At 31.4% G+C, this 14,000-nt stretch overlaps 2 protein-coding genes across 2 annotated transcripts; one reads left to right on the top strand and one right to left on the bottom strand.

Moving 5' to 3' along the window:
* Positions 1-8,500: 8,500 nt before the first annotated feature.
* LOC133692115 (bZIP transcription factor 53-like) lies at positions 8,501-9,714 on the top strand. The gene has a single exon (XM_062112820.1). It carries the CDS (start codon positions 9,044-9,046, stop codon positions 9,485-9,487), a length of 444 nt encoding a protein of 147 aa, XP_061968804.1. The 5' UTR covers positions 8,501-9,043; the 3' UTR covers positions 9,488-9,714.
* A 2,180-nt stretch (positions 9,715-11,894) lies between these two features.
* Positions 11,895-12,531, bottom strand: LOC133692114 (calvin cycle protein CP12-1, chloroplastic-like). The gene has a single exon (XM_062112819.1). The coding sequence runs from the start codon at positions 12,514-12,516 to the stop codon at positions 12,019-12,021; it is 498 nt and encodes a 165-aa protein (XP_061968803.1). The 5' UTR covers positions 12,517-12,531; the 3' UTR covers positions 11,895-12,018.
* Between the last annotated feature and the right edge of the window lie 1,469 nt (positions 12,532-14,000).

The following is a 14,000-nucleotide window of genomic DNA, read 5'->3' as shown; positions in this document are numbered from 1 at the left end:
GATCGATCTAATATAAAACCGTCTCTTCATTTCAATCACTAAATTTGTATTTTATTTTATCCTTTGGAGATTCGTTGTTTCACAGTTGAGCCTTCAAGTTAGGTAGAGATTAAAATGAAAACAATTCTTAATAGACTTTAACATGGTAGAATTGGGTAAAATTGCTGGAAAAACACACGAGGGACCCATGAATAATTTTAAAATAGTCCCTAAAATTTTTGATGTTTTTAAAGGTCTATTTGGCTAGACACACAAATTTAGACAAATTTAAAACTAAAGGAAAAACTTCAAGCATGTTTGTCAAACTCGTCTTTAGCTTAAATAAGAGGCACAAAAAAGGTCTTAAGAGTGTGTTTAGAAAACACCCCTTAAGGAGCCAAACATGGCCTTATTTCTTGAGTAAAAAACATGGTGAGTCAAACACACCTTTAAGTCTAGGTTTGGGCTTGAAGCCTAAGCTGTGTATATGGGTTGGGCTTAGGCCCATCTCTACTCATTTTGTTAGGTCTACGGGCGATTCAACTAACTTTTTTTTTTTAAAAGGTGAGTTGGATCAAGCCTAGTCATACGAGTTGGGTTAAGGGTCCAACCCACATAAGCCCTTTGCTAGTAAAAGCTAGCAGAAACAAGGCGTGAATTAATTCATGTCTTGCGTGTTAAAAGAATGTATAGAGGAAGGGAGTAGTAGATTTGTCTGGCCAAAGGGGAAGCGCTACTGGTAGCATGCTTGATGGCTCAAGGTGGAGGGTGGTGTGGCTAAAAAAAACTCATGCTTACAGCGTGGAAGGTTGGCATCTATGAAGGAAATGATAACAACGATGTTATGTCGGTACTACTAGAGCTGAAACTACTGCTGGAGAAGATGTCGTGTTGAGCTGAAAAGATGATGATGGAAGAGAAGTCAATGTTATTGTTGTGTTGCTGCTATGATGAGGAGATAATGGCGTGGAGGAGAGGTTGCTGAAGTTATGGAGGAGATGGTGAAGGTGTGGTAGTGACAACTGAGAAGGAAATGGAGACAAGTACAGGTTTTTGGTTCCTGGCTACTAACTTCTTGAATAGGTGTTTTTGTGTGGGGTTTTAGGCTAGTGTAGCTCTTGGATGGAACAAGAAAGGTGATGTGTTTTTTCTTTTTGGGTAGTTTTTTTAGTCTCGAGTCTCTCCCTCTCCACTTGGAGCTAAACGGGACTCCTATTTATAGGAGATGATAGAGATGTATATGATTCTCCCTTACTCAACTCCTAACCTCCTTTAATCTCTTTGGAATAATCCCAGCCATTGATGCTAAGCCAATAACCCGGTACTCTTAAACCAGGCTGTCAAAGGTTGGTTGAGTCAATGGTTTTGGATTGGTATTACAAGGGCTATAAGGGGAACCACTTAGCGAGAATCATACGGAGAGGTAATATGATTTTAGAGCTTCTTCAAATAAGCGTCCATTTTCTTTTACCTGAGGCATGGGAGAGCATTAAATGCTCTACAAAAAGGACCCCAGCTCCCCACAAGAGAAATGAAGAAGAAAATGAACAGTGGTGCTGAAACAGTATTGTTTTGTTTATTTTACAAAAAGATCCCTGATCTTCCAATTACGTCGAATTTGATCAATTTGGGCTGATTTCTCAAGATTTCTTTCAATCAAGTCCTTGGTCATGTCAATTTGGACCCTCAATTTTCGACGTCTTTTTTAATATAGCCCTTGGTCTTGTATATCTCCAATTCCATTCTTAATTAATTTTTAAACTCCTAATTTCTTTAAATTTACCACTAATTTTAATCAATTTTGGTCCTTGAATGTGCACGCCTCTTTCACCTTGATCCTTGATTTTAAGATTCTTCAATTTACCCCTCAATTGACCTCCAAACTTTGATTTTCTTGTAATTAAGTCCCTGATTGCACCAATTTAACATTTCAAAGTTTCAATTGTGTCCTTAATCTTTCAATTTTGCAAGTTGATTCGAGTTAAGCCTCTAAACTTGATTTTTCATCAACTGAGTCCTTGATTGAATAAAAAAGAAACTCATTAGAAGTTTAATTAAGTCCTTAAACTTAATTAATTCTTCTAATTTTTTCTCAATTGACTTTTAAACTTAATTTTTACTTTAATTAAGTCTTAAATAAATCAATTAAACTTGTTAAAAGTTTAATTAAGTCTTTAAACTTAATTAATTCTTCTAATTTTGATCAAGTTTGGATTTCAACCTCAATTTTCTTCCTTTCTTCATCTCATCTTGTCAAAAGATCTCAATTTGGCTATGATTCCGGTGTTTTGGTCTTTTACAGCATGAAGGTTTATCTCCTCGTGTTCCATTTTGAATTTTTAATTAAAAAAATTGTATCCTTAATCTTTTAATTTTTGCAAATTGATTCGAGTTAAGCCTTCAAACTTGATTTTTCATTAATTGATTTTTTGATTGAATAAAAAAAAACTTAGTAGAAGTTTAATTAAGTTCTTAAACTTAATTAATTCTTCTAATTTTTTTTTCTAATTGACTTTTAAACTTAATTTTTACTTTAATTAAGTCCTAAATAAATCAACTAAACATGTTAGAAGTTTAATTATGTCTTTAGACTTAATTAATTCTTCTAATTTTGATCAAGTTTGGATTTCAACCTCAATTCTCTTCCCTTCTTCATCCTATCTTGTTAAAAGATCTCAATTTGGCTATGCTTCCGGTGTTTTGGTCTTTTACAGCTTGAAGGCTTTCTCCTCTTGTTCCATTTTGCATTTTTAATAATAAAAAATAAATTTGGATGGGTCTAAAATTGGATTATGACAAAATACATCTTTAAGCTTCTTTGGCCTTAATCTTGTAATTGGCTTATCTGGAACTCCTGAATAAACCCGGGTCTCATGGCTTAACTCTCCAAAGTCCAAACCCATGACTCGAATCATGGATTCCACCGAGTTTAACAACTTTGAATTTTATTTATAAAGTATTTGTTTACTTAATGATATGTTAACAAAAATAGACAGTTGTAAAATTGAGCACCAATCAAATTACTAAGATATTTGTGTGAAACTACTATAACATTATAGAAAGCAAACCGAAACAAATTATGAAGATAAATTTCAAATCAACCAAATATTAAAGGATGAAATTGAAAAAAAACAAAAATGATTCAATAAAAAGAAAAAAAAATGGAAGATGGAATTTGAAAAGAAAAAGGAAAAAAAAGGGATTGACCATATGGGTCAACATTGAAACCTCTCAAGCAGATTCTTTGTCTAGCCTGGTTTTAAAATTAACTAGCATAGGAGTTACCCCGACATGACCTTGTCAATTTGGCAAAAGAACATGATTTTGTCTTTGAGAAAATTTTAAGATGACATTTTTTTTAATATTGAGATAGTGATATATTAGATCAATCCTAGTTTTATAGCTTAACCCACTAAAACTGCAATTTAGATCATGGACTCTATTGAGTTCAACAACTTTATTTTTTTAACTATTTTTCACTTAATGACATGATAATAAAAATAACTGCTTGCAAAATTGAGCACCAACCAAATAGTAGGATGTTTGTTTGAGACTATAATAACCTCATATGAAGTAAACTAAAATAAATTATGAAGATGAATTTGAAATTAATGAAATATTGAAGGATAAAATTAAAAAAAAAACTAAAAAGGATTCAATTGAAATAGGAACTCGAAAAATTGAGCATCAACCAAATGTCAAGACATGTATTTGAGACAACGATAACATCATAAAAAGCAAACCAAAATAAATTATAAAGAACAATTTTGAATTAATAAATATATTGAATTATAGAATTAAAAAAACGAAAAAGGATTTAATCGAAAGGAAAAAGAAATTGGATGATAGAATTAAAAAAAATTAATTATAGAATTAAAAATTAAAAATAAAAAATTTGGAAATTTGGGTTTGTGTTTTTTCTATACCAAAATTCAAATTTCAACTTGTTTTCACCTGAAAACACAAAAATCACATCATAATAATCTATATAACCCCGTTCTCAACTCTAAAACACACTATAATTTGTCTAAGAACTCAAAATAAAATAAAATCAAATGTAATTTTCATATTCTGATCTACTTTTTCATACATGATTTAAGGAATAAACTTTTTTCATTGAACTTCATTCTAAAAAAGGATCCCAGTTACATAAAGATCAATGTTTTTATGGTCGAAATGTGGCTAGTTGAAAGTTTTCTCTCTCTTATCTTTTTTTGGTGTCTCTCTCTCCTCCTCTAAATTGTTAAAGATTAAAATGTGATAGAAATAATATTGCATGAACAAAATGTAAATTATGAATACAATAGATACTAAAGTGTAAAAAGCACATGTCATGTATAATTCCATGAACATTTATACATGAGTGTGTGAATAGTAATATGTACTGTTCAAAAACTCCAATTTTTTTAGTTTATAGTTAAACTAATTTGTTGGCATGTATTATGCTGTAGGTAGGATCAACATTTTCTTGAATGGGAAAAGGAATGTTCAGACCATAGGAAACTATTTGGTATTGTTATTAATCTAACCTAGCGGGTCAATTTTAAAACCTTTCGATTTGACTCATTGACTAAGTTGAGTTTAAAATTAACCCATGTGAGAGTTGCCTTAACATGACTTAGTTAACTTGTCGAGTCCAAAAAAACACAGATGATCGGTAGAAAATATGGTTTGGCTTTTAAAAAAAATTAAAGATGATGTCTTTTTTATTTTAATACTGAGACAGTGATATATTAGATAAACCGGGGCCTCCCAACCTAACTCTCCAAAGTCCAAACCCATGACTAAAATCATGAATTCCACCGAGTTTAACAACTTTGAATTTTTTTTAAAGTATTTCTTACTTAATGATATGATAAAAAAAATAGACAGTTGTAAAATTGAGTATCAATCAAATACCAAAATATTTGTTTGAGACTACGATAATATCATAGGAAGCAAATCAAAACAAGTTATGAAGACAAATTCCAAATCAACCAAATTTTGAATGATGAAATTAAAAAAAAAAAGCAAAAAGGATTCAATCAAAAGAAGAAAAAAAATTGAAGATGGAATTTCAAAAAAAAGAAAAAGGAAAAAAGAGGCTCAACCATGTGGGTCAACCTTGAAACCTCTCGACCAGATTCTTTGCCTAGCATGAGTTTAAAATTAACTCGCGTAGGAGTTGTCCTCTCGTGACTTAGTCAACTTGGCGGGTCCAAAAGTAACCCGAACAACAAGAAAAAACATGATTTTGGCTTTGAAAAAATTTTAAGATAATATTTTTTTAATATTGAAACAATGACATATTGGATTGATCCTAGTTTCATAGCTTAACCCACCAAACCCACAGCCTAGATCAAAGACTCTACTGGGTTCAACAATTTTGTTTTTTGAATTATTTTTAACTTAATGATGTGATAACAAAAATAATTACCTGTAAAATTTAGCACCAATCAAATATCAAGATATTTATTTAAAACTATGATAACTTCATATAAAACAAACTGAAATAAATTATAAAGATAAATTTAAAACCAATGAAGTATTATTAAAGGATGAAATTAAAAAAAAACTAAAAATAATTCAATTGAAATAAATGCTTAAAAAATTGAGTATCAACTAAATGTCAAGATATTTATTTGAGATAATGATAATATTATAGAAATTAAATAAAGAAATTTCAAAATTAACAATATTTTGAATTAAAAAATTAAAAAAAGCTAAAAAGGATTTAATTAGAAAAAAGAAATTGAAGAATAAAATTAAAAAAATCTTTTTTATTATTTATATGAATAGTGAATGAGCTGAGAATTATTTTTAGTTTAGTTAATATTTAACATTATCACTTCTATTTGATTAATAAAATTTGTTTTCAAATTAAAATATTAATATTATTCCATAGCATCTTAGTTGGCCACGTCGCTTCAAATTTAGAGGTTTTTCCTCGAAAAATGTTCCCTTTAAAATATAACCATGTTTAATTAAAAACAATATTTTTAAATTAAAATAAATATTGTTGGATGATTAGAAGACATAATTAAATATTAATAAATGGTCAAAAAATATTTTTTTGTATAAAGAGTATTCACATTTACTAATAAAAGGTTGATGCCAACTGTGATTTGTCAGTCCTCGAGAAAGTTAATGAAGTGCAAAGTTTTCATAACTTGGCGACTTTCGACGTAAGGTTTATTCAAATCTTCAGCAATACAGGGACACCCATCATTGATAAGATTTAATATATATATATATATATATATATATATATATATATATATATATATATATATATATTAAAAAATAATTTATAAAATTTATTTATCTACTGTTACTTTAAATTCACAACACGTGTAATTTAAAATAATATTTAGATAGTGGTCTAATAATAAGAGTTTAGAATCAAAAGGTTTGTTTTTTCTATAGTCTCAAGTTCGAACCCTGTGGTTACTTATATAATTGCAACTAAAGGCTTACATGATCGTTAACTTAAGAGTTCGTGAGATTAGTCGAGATGCGCGCAAGCTGGTCTAGACACCTACGTTAAAAAAAACATTTTAAAATAAAAAAGGTTTATAATAATATAATATTAAATGAATGTTTTTATATAATTATCATTTTTAAGAGTTATATATATATATATATTTATTTATTTATTTTTATATTTTGAAAGATTCTTCAATTTATGTACCTAATATTTACTTAAGTATTATTAAAGTTACTTTATATGATAAATTTAATTATGATTATTAAAATTTATATAAAAATATTTAAAAATATTCAGTAGATAAATAAAAAGTTACCTAATATTCACCAACGTCTAACATTCAAAGTTTTGACGGAAAATAATATTTAAAAATCTTCAGTATTTAATTAATTACTTAAACGGATAATCATACAGCGATTATGACTTTGGAATATTTCGTCCTTTCCACAGCCGTTCAGGATTCATGAATGAAGAAGACCAACAAATCCCACAAGCACAAGCAAGGAAGCTTCGTTTTTACACTTTGACTTGGTAAAAGAAGAAATAATTATAGTTTATTCCCCTATGCAAAAAAAATAATCTATATAGCAATTTTTTTAAGTACCGTTCAAGAATTCTAAGTCTTAATTTAGCAGCGATAACAAAAACATGTGATTTTAACTTTTTTTTTTTAATATTATCGGCCACAATTCAATAATTAAAAACAACCATCAAACAATGAGGAGAATTAAAAGATAAATAGATAAATAATAAAACTTGATTTCAAAGTATTATTCTGATATAAATTTAAAGAGTAATAATACTTGAATCTATAAATAAAATAGAAATAATATAAAAACGCTAAAATCAAAGTGATAAAAAACCTAACCCAATAATTATCTAAATCAATAAATTTAATTTATTGAATAAAAGACCCCAAGTCTTTGATTATAATGAATCAATAATTGTAAGTATGAGAATGAACATCACAAAGACTATTAATCTTTGATAAATTATAAAGAGTTCAATGAACAATAAAAAATATGAGTAACTTCAAACAAATACGATATTGTTTATGAATAAAACCAAGTTTTTTTTTAATAAAATTTAAATACAATCTAAATAGCTTTACTAATACTAGGTAAAATGTCCTACATAAGGTTGGAAAAATAACAAAAAAGTTTTAAATAAATTTTTTTAAAAAAATCTTAAACGAACCATGAAAGCAATGTAATTTTCACACAATAGTTTATAGGCTTATTGCAATACCTTTTTAAATTCTATTTGCTATGAAATAACATTATATAAAACAAGGCCTTAAAAATTTATTATCAAAATTTTAACTCGATCTAATCGTAAAATAAAAATTTATATTTTTTAGTTTTTTAATAAATAAAATACGTAAATGATTATAAATGGTGAGAGTTATACTAATATAGTTAGTACTACAATTCTTGATTAAATAAGAAATAATAGTAGATTTATAAATAATTAGATATTTTTTTATTAATTTTTTAAAACATGAAATAATTAGATATTTTTTAGTAATTGTTTTAAACACGTTGGATATATAATTTAACACGGAAAAAAATTTAAATTACAAGTTATCATTTTTTTAAATTTTAATTTGCAAATATAATTTTAATCAAACTATAAAATACTGGGATAATTTTCCAAAAAAATAAAAAACACTGAGGTCTAACATTCGGGAAATATTTTCTACAAATCTTCAGTATTTAATTCATTACTTAAACAAATAATCATACAGCGATTATGACATTGGATTTTTTCGTCCTTTCCACAGCTGTTCCAGACTCATGAATGAAGACCAACAAATCCCAAAAGCACACGCAAGGAATCTTCGTTTTTACACTTTGACTTGGTAAACGAAGGAATAATTATAGTATATTCCCCTATGAAAAAAAATAATATATATATATATATATATATATAGGAGACTTGGAGAGGCGTAAAAGCACAGCTGGCGTCATTCTGCACGCCAGCAATTACACCGACGCCACTCATAACTCTCTTGGGGGGGGAAAATAAAAAAAAAAACCCCATTATTTTGAATTAAAATATATCTTCTAACAGCTATATCCAGCCCCTCTTTTTCTATAAAACCCGCACCAAACGACCTCATTAACCTTCTTTTCTTTCGGATTAATTTGGGTCCTCCTATTTTAGGGTTTCTGCTCTCCCAATAATCTCCCCCCCCCCCTCTCTGCGTTTCGTCAGCTAAGTATTCTTCTTTCAGTGTCTCTCCATTTTTGTTTTTAGATCTAGTCTCGGATCTAATTTTTGGGTGATTTCTTACTCTCGTGTTTTCTAAAAATCCGTGCTGTTCGATTTGGGGATCGAAAATTAGGGTTTTGTAAGAAGTACCAATGTTTTTAGAATTTCTATGAGTTACGCTATACTCATGCGTCGAATTCGGATTCTTCACTCTTTCTCGGTTGTGTTTCTCTACTGGTTTTATGTGTTCTCATGAATTAATCCAATTTATTCTCTAGATCTCGACCCCTAGTTCTTTTTACAATCTAATTATAACCGAATTGGATAGGTAGGTATTGAATTTATTTGATATTGTTAGCGAAGAATCTAGAAATTGTAAAAAAAATGTCTGCAAGGCAAGCGGCGAGCTCAGGATCGGATAGTGATCCGCGATATGCGAATGTCGATGAGAGGAAAAGGAAGAGGATGATATCCAACAGGGAATCTGCGAGGCGTTCCAGGATGAGGAAGCAGAAACAAATGGGGGATTTGGTCAATGAAGTGAGCAAATTGCAGAACGAGAACAATCAGTTGATGCAGGGTATCAATGTTGGCCAACAACGCCGCATGGCGATGGAGTCAGCCAACAATGTCCTGAGGGCTCAGGCTGTGGAATTGACTGAGAGGCTGCGGTCGTTGAACTCTGTGTTGCAGATTGTGGAGGATGTTAGTGGTCTCTCTATGGAGATACCCGAAATACCCGAAATACCCGATCCTTTGTTGAAGCCGTGGCAGCTCTCCTGTTCAGTAATGCCCATCATGGCATCTGCTGATATGTTTCAATATTAGTGTTTGTGAGCCTGTTCGGTGCTTTGGTGGAAGATGTTGTCTGTCTATCGTTCGGGGTTCATCTTTTGCTTGCGTGGGTCTTTATAACAGCATGGTTTAATGTCTTAGGTGGATGCTGGTATGGTGTGTGTTTGATAGCAGTGTGGTTTTGTCGAAGTTGTGATGTTATGGGTCCTGTTTGAATTTCAATCACCGTTTATAATGTAATCAATTTCCAATTTGTGTCATTTCCCTTACTGTTATGTTTCTCTGCAGCTTAATCACGATGTGATTGCATTATATTTTCCATGGTATGCATGTGTTTGGTTTATATGCATTAAATCTTGAGTGGATTTGATGTTTAAATGAAAGTGAAAGATTATGGTCTCCAGCATTTTTATGCTCACAGATTGCACTCCCCTGCCACTTGATTGCCACCCAAATGCGAGGAGCTGGGGCTCTATTGTCTGGGTGATGATTTGTGATCAGCTTGTTTTTGTTGTTGGTTTCCTTATAGTTGGAATGGTTAGCACTTAGTGGGTGGTAGTAAGTGTTTATATAGTAGTGACGGTGAATTGTACGCTGTCTGCTTCCGGTGGCTTGTAAGGATAATTGTTTGTTAAATTGGATACAAGAACTTAATAGGAAGATCAACTAGAACGATGAGATGGTTGCTTATTGCGCGGGTTGATCCTTAAGCTGCAGTAGAACTCACTTGAAGGTCTCTAACTCTCTACTGAGCCAATTTAATGCTTTTAATTTTTCCTAATTTGTTGTTCTTACTTATGGATGGTGGTATATAGCACTTTGCACCTAGTTTCCGAGTGCTTTTGGATAGACTTAGATTGGAAGTTGTAGAAGTTGAATGATCTTCAACTTGGATGAGCTCATTTGGGGACTTGGGGTTTATGTTTTAAGCGTGTCTATATTTGGAAGCTGATATGGTTTATGGATATAATTTGGTAACAGTGCGGCTCCTCTAGAAGCTGTGCGTATTGGACTCAGGAGGGGACGACTGGTGAGTGCTGTTTTACCCACCTCACGATTCCTCCCCCCCGGGGAGCGATGGAGCTCACAACTTTTGACTGGCCTGGCATGTTGGGTGTTGTTCCTGGAAGGTTCCTGGAAGCAGCTGATCTGTAATGCAAATCATGAAGCAAAGCATTAAAGTTAAATCAGAAATTCCCTCTTTTTGACGAAGCCAGGAATCAAGGACGGGGTAATTGCGTGAGTTGCCGTAATCCCTGCTGCAAGGCATCTAGGGGTTCTTATTACCAATTCAAGTCAATTTTCTTATGGTTCTTATCTCTTCTAAGAATTTTCTTGGATTTTGTCCCGAGAATAAATATGTTTTTAGATTAATTTGTGCATTAATTGAGATGACATCTCCTTATTTAATAATTTGAAAAACGTTTTTTCACATAAACGATGACTTGGAAGTGAAATTATCTAACCTCAAACAAAAACACAACTGGTGAGACCCTTGTATTAGCATTTTCCTTTTTTCTTTCCTTGCTCATTACCCGACATCCAACCCCGTAGATAACAGTAAATACTACTGTAGAGGGTTTGGAACCTGAACTGTCCTGGACCTCAAATCTTAATCGTTTAGCTGTCTTCTTAGTAACAGAAGTTGGTTCAATTTTATTAATATAGGATAATGGAATCGGATTGCGCCATTCCCCTCTTCTCTATCCTTTTTTTTTCCCTACAGGATAATTATTTTTTTTTGGAGGCCATTTAGCTTTGCCTTTCTTAGAGTAATCTGTACCAGACTTAGAGTATTGTTTTTGTGAAAAGATTTGAATTTTTTTATTTTTTCTTTGTTTTAAATTATTTTTTGTATTTTTGAATCGTTTTTTATGTGTTAATGTTAAAAATAAATTTTAAAAAATAAAAAATATTATTTTAATATATTTTTAAATAAAATATATATTAAAAAAACAATCAATAACACGATATCAAACGGTTTCTTGATTCATGTAATTTGCAGGTTAGTTAGCAGAAATTAAAAAAAGCATTTCTATCATGGATTTTTCAGGGCTTATTCAACCATATTACTGTGCCTGAGAGCACAAACCAAGATCCAAAATTAAGAGCCGATTTTGTAATCTGAATTCTTCTTTCTTCTAAAGAAAAAACGGAGGCTGTTGTTCGAGGAGAAATATTTTGAAGGTGACCCAATGATAGGAAAAAACAAAAAAGGATAATTGTATAGCAATTGTAAATTTTTCCATGACGTAGGTTAAAATGGCAAAATTAAGGCATAGTAAATTGCCTTGAGGCTTCAGCTATAAGCCAAAGATATTTGGACTTCTTTTAGAAAAGTAAGACAAAATAGCTAGAAATTAAGTAGAAATATAGCACGTAACTAATAATTAATCACCAAATTTATCTTTGACGAAGGTAGGGTATAAGCATGTGCTAATTAATTAATAGAACATCATATAAATAAAAGACACCATACAGCATCTCCAGCGTTACATAAACCAAAATTAATAAACATATCTAAAGTTTGATCATTGAAAAAGGTTCATAGAGTAAAAACCATTTCAATCTTCATAAGTGCGGCACTCATCTGTCTCAGGGTTGTCCTTGCAATACTCCTCCAAAGGGTCAGACCCTTTCTTCTTGTCCTTGGCATGGCTAGCAGCAGCACTCAACTCCTCCACCTCATCCCATGCGGCTGCGCATTCTCCACTTGCTGCATCATCGGAGCACGCCGCCTCTGCATCTTTTATGCTCTTTTCAACCTTCTCTGATATGCTATCAGGGGCAGCCCTCACGGGTCGGATTTGCATGCGCCAGGACCCCAGGTGGTATGTCCTCCTCCATGGCTGGTTTAACTTGACGAGGGCTTGAGCTTTTGGTTTGTCTGTTGCCTTAGCTAAGACTCTAGGTGTTGAGAGGTTAAGACCAGCTATTGTTGCCATTCTAGTTATGGTAAAGCTTGTTGCTGTGGTGTGGTGTGGTGTTGCGCAATGGAGATAAAACTGATAGTGTCGAGGGAAGGTGACAATGGAAACTATATTATCGGGACATGTAACCATTACCGAACACAGATTTCTTATCAGGTGTCAACCAATTGCATGCTTCCACGTCAGACTGGAGAATTGTGGTGTGGTTTGTGCAATGATCTTGTTAATTATTACATGTACACACGTGGTTAGGACATATTTACATAAATAAATATAAATCAATATATAAAAGACTTCGACTTATAATATTTGTTGATAAAATATAAACTTGAATATATAAATTAAAAATCTTAAAATAATCTACTGTCTTCAAACGTCAAAGATCAGGGTTTATAACTGACGGAAAAGTTGGATCGGAGTAAAAGCCTTATCGATATTTATAGCTTTTTTTTGTTTTTTAATAAATCCTGGTATTTAAAAATTCATTAAACCCCAACTAATTTAATCGAGGCGTTGAGTCAGTATATTAAGAAATAAAACTTTTTTAATAATAATATATTCTATTCATAAAACTTGAAATTAAAATTTTATTTTAAAAAAATAAATACTGAACCACCTGAGAATCAATCACAATTTACTTATGTAGCTTGAAGGTTCCTAACCCACCTCCAAAATATCAGCCATGGCAGACCTTTATCTGCCACGAATTCAAGATACCCAAATATAAAAAGAGGGAGAAAAAAACGTGTTTTCCATGTAAAAATGCTGACGGACGTCGGATAAGATGTAAAAGACCAATCCAGGAGCCGAACCCCCTCGTTGCCAAGTTGATATTTGAGGGAGTTAATAAATTCATCATCACCTAAGATGTTGAATGTTGAAACTTTGAATGATTCTTTTTCCAATTCCGCCTCTAGTAGAAAGACCTCATGTTTAATCTCTATATTTTGATACTAACTTAAAGTTTAGTCTTTTCATTAATTTGTTATTTTGTTTGTTAATAAGATGCACAACCATCTCATTAATTTCTTTTTCTCTGCCATTTTTTTTGTAATTTAGTGTTTGGTATGCTGGATAACATTGATTGGACTAGATAAAACATTATTGAACTTGACATAAGTGGACAAATATCTATCTTATCCAATGTTTAGTGTGCTTTGAATTGGACCGGATAATTTATCTTATTTTGTGCTTGATATATACCACACGAGACTCAACCGACACGAGGTCTGCAAAGATCTAGGTTTAAGAAAAAATAGAAGAATGATTATTCTGACTTAACCTGGTAAAAAACTCAGGTCAATCCATAACCCTGTCAACCTGAGATAAAATATAGATAAAAAATCCAATAACTCTTTTATATATGTTTATTTGTCAAAACAAGGTTGCTTTGATTTAATTTTTTTTAATGTGGGTCAACTCTTTTGGCTCGTAAATTGAGTTTTACCTTGGGTCGACTTTCGAATCGGATTTTAAAATTATGATAATAACAATTTTGTTCTTATATTGCTTTGAGTTAACCCAAGTTGACTATTTTGACCTATGACTTAGGCCTTGTTCCGGGTCGATCCCATAGTTAGGTTTTAAAACTATGTTAGAAACTATTTTTATCATTA

This window comes from Populus nigra, chromosome 4, assembly GCF_951802175.1.
Source record: "Populus nigra chromosome 4, ddPopNigr1.1, whole genome shotgun sequence".
In the NCBI taxonomy this organism is placed as follows: Eukaryota; Viridiplantae; Streptophyta; class Magnoliopsida; order Malpighiales; family Salicaceae; genus Populus; species Populus nigra.
This window is presented reverse-complemented; position numbering and strand designations above follow the sequence as displayed.